Below are 11,427 nucleotides of genomic sequence, written 5' to 3' on the forward strand. Positions count from 1 at the left end.
CTGCCTCACCAAACATTGCTCCTGCCTCACCAAACATTGCTCCTGCCTCGGCAGTCAATGCCCCTGACTCACTATCGAGTGATATTGCCTCACCCCCTCCTGCTCATGCTTCCAACCAACACCTTTATTCAGTGTCCAGGGCATCTGGTTCTCGGCCAAGGAGCAAACCAAGGCGAACTAGGAGGGTGACAAGTGTCTATGAAATGTGTGATAAAAGACAAGAAGAGTTACATAAATCTAAGTTGTACAGATTGAATAGGGAGCATGAGGAGGAAATGAAACTGAAAAAAGAAATGATGTTAACACAAAAACTACAACAAACTGCAATTGAAAAGACACATGAAAAATTGAATAATTCTTTGGATTTGTTAGAGAGTGTTTTAAGGAAAGCAGGAGCTGCATATGATGCCATGGCTAAAACATATGAATGATGTTGTAATATTTCAGAAATTGGCATCTAAAGTAAAAGTTATTCGTTCTATTTCTTACATATTCAACTAATTTTATTTGAAGGAAATAAACATACATGTGTTTATTTTGACAAAGGTTTTTTGTTTACAAAAGCTGTCATAAGTATGGCAGGTAATTATTTGTGGGGGATGAATATTTATAATATACATAAAGGCTGTGATTTTCAAAAATTGAATTTATTTCCTGTGATAAAGAATAAAGTTTTGTTTGGTGTATACAGGTATTTATAAAATATGTTATACTGTGCAAAGTACTGTATAGAGGATATGTTTCTTTTATTAAATTTTATGCATTGATATAAATAGCTGTAGAGAAGGAGTGAACCATTTCTTTTTGTGCCCAAGATAGAAATATTTTCATGTCAGTTACAAATATTGTCCAAAGTATGGCAGTTAAGATTTATTTTTATATATCTATAATATAAGCTGTGAATTTCAGGAAATGCAGAACTATGTATCGAAAAATTATACTGTAGTTTATTTTCTTAATTTTTACACATTTATAAAAAAAATAAATGTATATTTCTTTCCTTTTGTTGTCTTCATAAAACCTCACAGGTGAATTACCTTACATATTGAGTTATGCTCCATTATTAAAGACCACAGTGAAGTAAAAAAAACTTTATTACTGGGCCAAAAACTGTGATATTTTCCTTGTTAACTCAAGATAGAGTGAGCTCACTTGGCTTGCCTCATTCCGGAAAACATAAGTGAATTTCCCGGTTCAGATGGTTGAAATTTTATTACTACTACGACAAAAATATTGTATGACTGAATAAAGATAAGAAACATATCTTAAATGATAACAGAAGTAATTGTTAATTGAAGATGAGGCTCACAGCACAGACAGCAGTCGTCATCGAAGTCGGAGCTGTGATGTCAACATTCCAATAATGTTTCAAGTTCATAACAGTGTTGTGAAAGTTCATTTATCCGTATTAACACTTCTTTTAATTGTTCTTATCAAAAAAATAATATAATTCGACGTAGACATCTGTAATATAAAGTACTGGAAGAACTTTCATAAAATATAATGATGATTATTATTTGTCGTAAGGCAGCTATCGGGTGGGGGTAGCCACCCGATGTTGTTTCCAACATTTCAGGGATATGCGTATGGTTCCCTTCCGATACCTCGTTTATCGGGATGACTATTAATAGACCGACACGAACACTATCAATTGGCATTGTGCTTCGTAGTGACTATCAATCCGGCCCTTAGATATCATGATGAACCTCTCTCTCTCTCTCTCTCTCTCTCTCTCTCTCTCTCTCTCTCTCTCTCTCTCATGTTTTCTGTCTTTTTTTTTCTTTTGTGTTTATATATTTGTTTATTTTTTCGCCTTTTCTTTATTTCATTCTTCCCGTCTCTCTCTTTACACACACACACACACACACACACACACACACACACACACACACACACACACACATTATCCTGAATAATTATAACTATAAGACTGACAGGTAATCCCCACAGAACCGAGTCACACACTGCCGGCTGGTGGGTTATTAAGGGGAGGGGGTATTATTGGTACCTCATTAATGGCCTTTTTTGTGTTTGTAATTGAGAGAGAGAGAGAGAGAGAGAGAGAGAGAGAGAGTAAACGTACTCCTCTGGCTGCCATCTCCACAGTGCCATCTCCTTCCTTCCTTTCCTCTTCTCCTATCCTCTTCTCCCCACCCTCCTCTCCTGTTCTTTTCCCTTCTTCCTTCCTCTCCCCTTCCTTCTTCTCCTCTCCTCCCCGCCTATCCTCTCCTCCCCGCCTATCCTCTCCTCCCCGCCTATCCTCTCCTCCCGCCTATCCTCTCCTCCCCGCCTATCCTCTCCTCCCCGCCTATCCTCTCCTCCCCGCCCATCCTCTCCTCCCGCCTATCCTCTCCTCCCCCCGCCTATCCTCTCCTCCCCGCCTATCCTCTCCTCCCCGCCTATCCTCTCCTCCCCGCCTATCCTCTCCTCCCCGGATTGTTGCGTCACACTTTTATTCCTCAGGTCAGAACAGACTTGGCGTAGCATCGTTAATTGGCTGTCATGTTGGCCGCACTGCTAATTGTTTACTATAGTGTGAGCCGCAATTTCAGAGCCCGAGTTAACCAACCACAGAGCGAGTTACAGTACGATTGGCTGTTCCATTTTATGACGGGAATGACGTCAGACTAGGAATGATTCTACTACCCGTGATTGGTAGGTTATGGTGTGAAGTTAACAGCTCGTTGCAGTGTCTGTTGCTTTTGTTGCAAGGTTCAGTACTCAACACCCACATGCAGGGTATCCAGAACATAATGTAGTGGCTTGATAGTTTTTTCGTGTAGATCTCGTGAATGTCTGTACGGTATTACAACAGCAACGCTTGTTAATGTGTGAGGTCTGCCACAAGTGAAGGACAATGTTGCTGACACACCCTGTGTTGACGTCGTTGGTTAGGTTAGGTTATGTGGAGTTATAGAGTGTGTTGGACTGTTATACTTGTTATAGTGTGTACTGTATGACTATGGTATATATCCCAGCTTATTTCATCTGAAGATTATCTAAACTAATGCATACCCAACCTAACCTAAGCTAACGAAAGGAAACGTAATGTCACATAACCTAACCTAACCTAACTCAACGCTAATCTAACCTAACCTAACCCCAAGGTAGGTAGATACCAGGTAGCCTCACTCCCATAGGCTCTACGCTAATGAAAATAAATTTGAAATTTTTATTTACGTATTTTTGAAGGCTTATGGTGGTATTAAAAGTTGTACAATAAATGTATGGAATGGAGATTTTTTGTTTTATTTTAATTGGAGCCACAGATTAAATATATAAAATAAATATAAATATCTTTCTTGTGAACGCTTGCGACCGCTGGAGTCAATCCAACGTCGCTGATTGGCTAGCGATGACATCACTTATTAAGCTCCGCCCACTTGGTACATCAAACAGTAGAAGCGGGATATTTACAAGTGAAGGTGGAGTGTTTTTCTTTTATAACAATGATTTATTGCGCTGTAGCCACCTGTAAATTCAACTCAGAAAAGAAGAAAAAGTTTGTATCTTTTTATTCATTCCCTCGGGACATAAAGTTACGGGCAAAGTGGCTAGATGGCTGTGAAAGAAAAGATATAAAGAACACCAAACAAGTGAAGGCGATATGTTCAGTGTGTTTTAAATCTGAATGTTTTACTTACCATTTAGCAGTAGACAATGCACCATCCCATTATTACTGCAAAGATTATCTATCACAAGACCACCTTTTATTACTTTTTCACATACTACTTGGGAAAACAATAGCTCACGAAGGTGGTTATTTTACCATACTTATGTTGAAGCATATACGTATCACTATGCGTGCTAATTAAAAATCAAGATCTAGGTGATGTTATTAGTTAAAAGTCGATCATGTGATTCTGATGACAGAAATAGTATGTATGTATGTATGTGTGTGTACTAAAAAGACGAAAAACGTAAACAGTTATTATGTCTGTTAAATGTTATAACATGAAAATGTATCTAGATCACTAATAACTTGTGTGAAATATATAAATACATTCTTCATACATCGAGTATTATTTACATTTTTAAGGATATGATATGGCTGTGTGTACGGTAACTCTTAAACCATCACACTTATTTTTGTATATCAATTAGAGTGAAATAAAACGTGTTTACTTATTTTCTGCATTAACAGTTGATGCTTCAGTCAGAACCAGGTAACGAAGTCAAGCAACAGTTACCATACTGCTGGGAATAGCCAGAATGCCAGAATAAAATTAAGATGGGAGGGAATGTATTGAGTATTTTACAATTCGACAAGAGTTCTCGTTTTATTGTAAATTTCGTCAAACATTTTCTTATTGTATAATTTACATGCCAATATACACTGTATATTACATATTATTAAATATATATCTGATTAATAACATTTTATGCTAGTATATTTTGACTGGAGAAAGAATCTATACAGATAATAATACCACAATATTACAAACGCAAGTGGCAAAAGGGGCGTGGTGTATTGATCTCCAGAGTAGAGTTGCCAATTAGTGATTTCCTATGGGCCTGCGAGAGGCTACCTGGTATTTACCTACCTTGACCTAACCCAACCTAACCTAACGCTAATCTAAACTAACCTAACCCAACCTAACCTAACCTAACCTAACCTAACCCAACCCAACCTAACCTAACCTAACTCAACGCCAATCTAAACTAACCTAACCTAACCTGACCTAACCTAACTCAACGTTAATCTAACCTAACCTAACCTAACCTAACTCAACGCTAATCTAACCTAACCCAACCAAACCTAACCTAACCTAACCTAACTCAACGCTTATCTAAACTAACCTAACCCAACCTAATCTAACCTGACCTAACCTAACTCAACGCTAATCTAAACTAACCTTACCTAACCTCACCAAAAAGTAACCCAACCCAACCAAATAGCGTCACATAATATATAAGGCACACAGGTGTATCAACTTAACCCACATACCCAAGCGATCTATTTTAATCCCCATGCGTGGTAATTAAGATCTTGTGAGGGTAATTAAAGCAGTCATTAGCAAGAGAAAAACGAGCCCGAGGTTCCTAAGTACTGTGTGGGAAATTACACTAATTAGTTATCAGGTGAGAGGCAGGTGAGGCGGAGTTTGAGGTACTTGTGTTGGTGCTGAAGAAGATGTGAGAGTGATGATGTATTTGAAGAGGTCGTGTTGTGGAGGAGAAAGAGAGAGAGTGAGAGGGAGAGAGAGAGAGAGAGAGAGAGAGAGAGAGAGAGAGAGAGAGAGAGAGAGATACTCACCTAGACAGAGGGTGAGGAGGTCGGCGACGGCGAGGTTGACGAGGTAGTAGTTGGTGGAGGTCCTCATGGAGTGGTTCCTGGCCACGACCAGACAGGTGAGGGCGTTCCCCACCACGCCTCCTACAGCGATCACACAGTACACGACAGTCAGCGGCAGTAGAGTGTTGTACCTGTCACACACACCTGGTTAATTAAGGCATTACACTCTTGTTTATTCCCAACCCGCCTGTATATCCCTTCTACACTCCTGTTTATCCTTCATATACACCGGCTTTTTCCATACCCACCTGTCTATAACCATACACACCTGTCTATCACCATATACACCTGTCTATCCACCTACACACCTGTATATCACCACACACACACCTGTATATCGGCAGGTAGTAGGTAGTAGGCAGCTACCAACAGGGAGGTACTACCGCCTGGGAAGATATTGGAAGCATAATGTGTTGTCTAATGGTAGACCCTGCTGCTATATGGCATCACGAATATTGTGACCAAGTCCCAGGTTGCTGATCTGACTTCCTGCCTCATTTACACACAATTGCAGGGTCTCAACTGTTTCTCTTACCATTGACAACACAACATACATAATGTGTATCTTTTCTCACTCTTGATTTATTTTTTCGTTTTTTATTTATTATTATTATTATTATTATTATTATTATTATTATTATTATTTAATTATTATTATTATTATTATTATTATTATTATTATTATTATTATTATTATTATTATTATTATTATTATCATTATTATTATTATTATTATTATTATTATTATTATTATTATTATTATTATTATTATTATTATTACTACCTTTTCGCTCCCCAGGCCCCGTTGTGGGTCAGTGACTTGTGCCCGGGTGAGCTAATCCACGTTAAAAAATAAAAAATATATTTATCCTCCTACACACCTGTCTATTCACCTACACACCGGTTACTCCACATACACACCTGTCTATCCGCCTACACACCTGTACATCACCATACACACCTGTCTATCCACTTATACACCTGTATATCACCATACACACCTGTCTATTCACCTACACACCTGTACTCCACATGCACACCTGTCTATCCACCTACACACCTGTATATCACCATACACATCTGTCGATGCACCTACACATCCGTTTCTCCTTCATAATTACCTCTATCCACCCACACAAGTGTCTTTCCATACACATCTGTCACTGTCAGGGGCAGAAGAGTTTTGTACTTGTCACACACACCTAATTAATTAATATACTACACACCTGTTTCTCTCCCACACACCTGTTATCCCCTTTGTACATATAGGACACACCTGTTTCACCTTTCCTGGCCAGCATATGCACAGTATTTGTATGTATGTATGTATGAAAGTATGTACAGTCTGCCACAGGAATAAGTATACACACTGTAGCTAAGGTCCGAAAATGGTCTGGTAACGTTGAAACTTCCCATCCAGACGCATGATGAAACTCAGCTTCCCCCACCTGTTATCTCTAACTATTTTCTGTTTCCCTTTCTTTATTCTTCTATTTACTCCTCTTCCTTCCTTTACTAATCCACAACAAATGTATTTATAACATATATGTAGGAATAAAACATAAATTACAGGTCATTTTGTTTTTTGTTCGGGACAGTGTTACCAGATGTAAGGTCTCAAACACGAACCGTAGGTGTATACTTGTTCTTGTGGCCGACTGTACTTACGTATGTATGTATGAAAGTATGTATGAAAGTATGTACGCATGTATGTACTGTATGTATGATTACATTTTATCATCATATTGTGTGTTTCATGTTTTTGTATTAAATTGTCAGTCTCTCTCCTCTAACACACTGACTTTAAACACATTGGTAACACCGACATTACAAACTATTGGTAACATCCACATACTAAATATTGGTAACACTGACACAATAAGAACATTTGTAACACTGGTATTTTAAATAAATCATTGGTAACACTGACCATTGGTAGCCTGTAATATAAGCAGATAATAATAATAACAACACTAGAATAACCCGTTACAGTACCTCCTTCCTTCCTCACACAGCCAAACTGTGGAATGTTCTGCCTTCTTCTGTGTTTCCATACTTATACAATCTGTCTCACTTTAAAAAGCTGGTTTTCCGGCATCTTCGTGGTGTAGATTTACACAGCATAACCCTTTTCTCTATTTTTAATTTCTTTCTGTTCTTATTTTTTGGCCCCCCCCCCAGGCCCCGTTGTGGGTCGTTCGACCTTGCCAGGGTGGGCTAATTCCCGAAATAAATAAATAAATAAATAAATAATAATAATAATAATAATAATAATAATAATAATAATAATAATAATAATAATAATAATAATAATAAACATCTGCTACATTAGACACACAAACTACAGGCAATTATAAAGCACTTATAAATTAGTTTTATTTTTAATACACGAGCAATTAATCGGCAATTAATCGGTTAATAGCCTTGACAAATTAACCCCCTTCCCCTCCGTTGTGGTAATCGCTGTTGTTAGATATATGTGAATTAATGTCCCCTGGGGTCCTGTTAGCGGTGAAAATAAAGACCAAATGTAAACAAACTCTGCTGACGTTACTGTGCTGGATAACGTGTAATGTGTTTGTTTGTTTCATGTGATACTAGTATAGCCTTATTAATGATATACCAATATAGTATATTTATTCTTTTTCAAATTATAGGTTAATTTTGGTGTATCATGTGTGTTTGTTCAGGTGATTTACAAAAGAGGTGTAAATTATTTATTAATACAACTATTACGAGAAGGACAGTTTAACACACAGACAGTATCTTTAGGGTGAGTTAATTATTGCCTTAATGCAACGGATTAATACATGATACAATGATACATGATACGACAGTAAATGTATGCAGACGTGTTTGATTGGCTCTCTTTGCTTACGGTACAAGACTGACGCTAAATGAGAAACATTTACATTGTACCGTGGCTGTACCGTAGATCTCGTACCGTAGTTTAAGAGAGAGAGAGAGAGACAGAGAGAGAGAGAGAGAGAGAGAGAGAGAGAGAGACCCCGTACTTATTTCCTGTTTACTTACGAGACTCTCTGGGGTCCCAGTTCACGGCTGATGTACTCGTGTTCATCGAAGGTGTCGTTCACTTCAGTTCCTCCACTCCCGTTGTTCACGCCGGTCATCACGGCGCCCAACACCTCCTCCGTCAGGTTCACCACTACTCCCCTCTCTGGTTGACTCGGGGAGGACATACCTGGTGCTGATGTCTGGAGTGATTTTTTAAAAGTATTTCTTGGTGTTGATGTTTGGTGATTTTAGTATTTCTTGGTGTTGATGTTTGGTGATTTTAGCATTTATTGGTGTTGATGTTTGGTGATTTTAGTATTTATTGGTGTTGATGTTTGGTGATTTTAGTATTTCTTGGTGTTGATGTTTGGTGATTTTAGTATTTCTTGGTGTTGATGTCAAGCATTGGTATTGTTGCAGAGGGTGTTTCTGTTTTTTTGGTGACTGGTAGGATTCCTAGTGATTACTAGTGTTAGTAGTACTGGTGGCTGCTGCTGGTGACCGCTGCAACGATTGCCTCCTGGCGGCTAGTAAGAGGAAGATCCGTACCACAGGAGCCACCGAGACCTTGGTGGTGTGAGGTCCACAGCCACTGCAGGACTTGTTGTGTCGCTGGTGCTGTTAATGAGGCCACACGGAAAATCGTACTCGGGTGTAAGAGGCTTTGGTGAACTCAACACTCGACGGTGCCTGCCTCTTGGTGCTGTTCAAGGCCAAGTTCTCTGAGGTCGACCTTGAGGGTGAGAGGGAGGATGTGTTAAAGGTGAGGAAAGGGGGAGGGAATGATGTGAGAGAGGTGAGGTAAGACCATGATGCTATCTATTTATTATCGGCAGCAGCACTAAAGTTTACTCACCAGCTGCCTGTCTCACTGTAGTAATAATCCCATTTTCCATTTCGTGTGAAAAACGTGAGAATTTTTCTGCGGACGAAGTTTTCTTTTCACATGACAGTCTGATGGGAGCATGACTTACTGTGGCTGTGTTCAAACAAGACTCTTCTTTGGATTGTTGTCATTATAACTCCGTCATAACCACACTTACTACTTTATTTATCCGAATTTCACTCTTAAGTTTTCCTTGGTGTAGGTTCTCTCAGTGAACTCCGAGGCCGTTGTTACTGGGTCATACCTGCAACATAAAAGAGTTATTACGTGAGTGGTTTATTGAATATTTACAGTCTTCAGAATACAGAGTATGTCAACAAGAGCTGCTTTGATATTGAAATTCACCTTCACACAGAACTTGTCATAGTGTTTCACGGTGTTTACTCTTAATGCTCACTACACCACCACTGCCACTATCACCACAACCATTATCACCCTGGAACATCATCCCAGTGCAGTTCTGCTATTATAAGTTAGTCTTATGATAGTGTATATTTATCCACTAAATTTCATCCAAATCTAGACCAATACTATAACCCCCCCCCCCCTTTGAGAGAGAGAGAGAGAGAGAGAGAGAGAGAGAGAGAGCCACCTTGAGACTTGGTGGCGGGAGCACAATTTCCCTGGTGTAACAGTGAGCAAAAATATGATCTTCACCCCTGGTCTGATGGCCTACAAAACGATCAGTGACTGAGGTGGCGTTATTACTTATATTTGATTTAAATTAATATTATTGGGTGGAATATAAGATCTCATATAAGAGGAAGAACACTATAAATGACTACGTTTATTAAGTTATACAGTATTAGACACCAGTGGATGAGTTGTTGTAAAGAATTAAATGTATTATGAAACAAGTTTAGAAAACGTCTTTATTATATCACATGGTAAGAAATTCTGCTGACTGTTTTATTCTTTTCTTGTGAAACACATTGTGTACACTGACACACTTAAGCTTTTAGAAAACAGAAGATAAAGAGTAACTGATAACACGACGTATGGCTGCAGGACTACCAACATACAGTACAGTATAACTAATGTGTGTTTGTTAGAGTTCTTAGTCCAGTTTGTCATAAGAAGGTGCTCATACTTTTGCTGACTCTACACGTATAAATGTATTTTTACATGTAATTTATATTTATATGTACACTATATGTATACTGTATGTATATTTGTAAGGCGTATTGGGAAAATGTATATGGATATATATGATTTATATGTTTATGTATTGTACAGTGTTGAAGTTAAAACAAGGACTCTGTTGTCATGTCCGTAGACAACAGTATTAACCCCCCCCCCCTGTGGCTCTGTGAACTGAGTACAATCGTCAGGCTTTAGCCAAATAAAACATTAAATGAGGCGTCCCTGTAGAGAAGGGGTTCCTTGTTGTTATGTAGAGAGAGAGAGAGAGAGAGAGAGAGAGAGAGAGAGAGATAAACTATTATTTAACCAAGATCTAAAACAAGAATTATTCGCCAGGTTAAGCTCAGGGTGTCGCCTTGGCCAATATTTCTAACTTGGGGTAATATTTTGTCCACGTGACTTGAATTTTCCTCACATAATCGGTAGGGCAAGACTCGCTCAGGGAGGAGTCCTGTAAATCTTGAGTTCCAGTTGACTTAAATCCTTGAGCACGATGACTAGATCCCTTGAGTACGCTGACTTAAACCCTAAGAGCACGATGACTTATTCTCGTAGAGCACGATGACTTAATCCCGTAGAGCACGATGACTTAACCCCTTAAATACGATGATTTAACCCCTCTTAAGCACGATGACTTAATCCCGTAGAGCACGATGACTTAATCCCGTAGAGCACGATGACTTAACCCCTTAAATACGATGATTTAACCCCTCTTAAGCACGATGACTTAATCCCGTAGAGCACGATGACTTAACCCCTCTTAGGCAGGATGACTTAACTCCTTGAATACGATAAGTTACCCTCTTAAGCACGATGACTTAATCCCTTAGAGCACGATGAGTAAGATGACAGAATAGAGTAAATCATTATACCTAAGGAGGCTTACTCATCGTACTAAAGGGATTAAGTCATTGTATTCAAGAGGTTAAGTCATCATACTAAAAGGACTACCGAAGAGGAGGGGACAAAGTCATCATATTCAAAGGGACTTAGTCATCGTTCTGAAGGTGGAGGGTCAAGTGATGAATGCACACACACACACACACACACACACACACACACACACACACACACACACACACACACA

General features: G+C 38.8%; 1 protein-coding gene across 1 annotated transcript in view; it reads right to left on the reverse strand.

Annotated features, from left to right (window-relative positions):
- The window catches only part of LOC121880272 (neuromedin-U receptor 2-like), a 31,573-nt gene extending 22,132 nt beyond the window's left edge, over positions 1 to 9,441 (reverse strand). The window contains exons 1-3 of the mRNA XM_042387430.1: positions 9,168 to 9,441; positions 8,330 to 9,044; positions 5,258 to 5,427 (exon numbers count right to left, since the gene is read on the reverse strand). Coding sequence (XP_042243364.1) covers positions 5,258 to 5,427; positions 8,330 to 8,496 — 337 coding nt within the window. The 5' untranslated portion in view covers positions 8,497 to 9,044; positions 9,168 to 9,441. The remainder of the gene's footprint in view (positions 1 to 5,257; positions 5,428 to 8,329; positions 9,045 to 9,167) is intronic.
- Positions 9,442 to 11,427: the final 1,986 nt, after the last annotated feature.

Source organism: Homarus americanus, unplaced genomic scaffold (genome assembly GCF_018991925.1).
Source record: "Homarus americanus isolate GMGI-L3 unplaced genomic scaffold, GMGI_Hamer_2.0 scaffold41086, whole genome shotgun sequence".
Taxonomy (NCBI): domain Eukaryota; kingdom Metazoa; phylum Arthropoda; class Malacostraca; order Decapoda; family Nephropidae; genus Homarus; species Homarus americanus.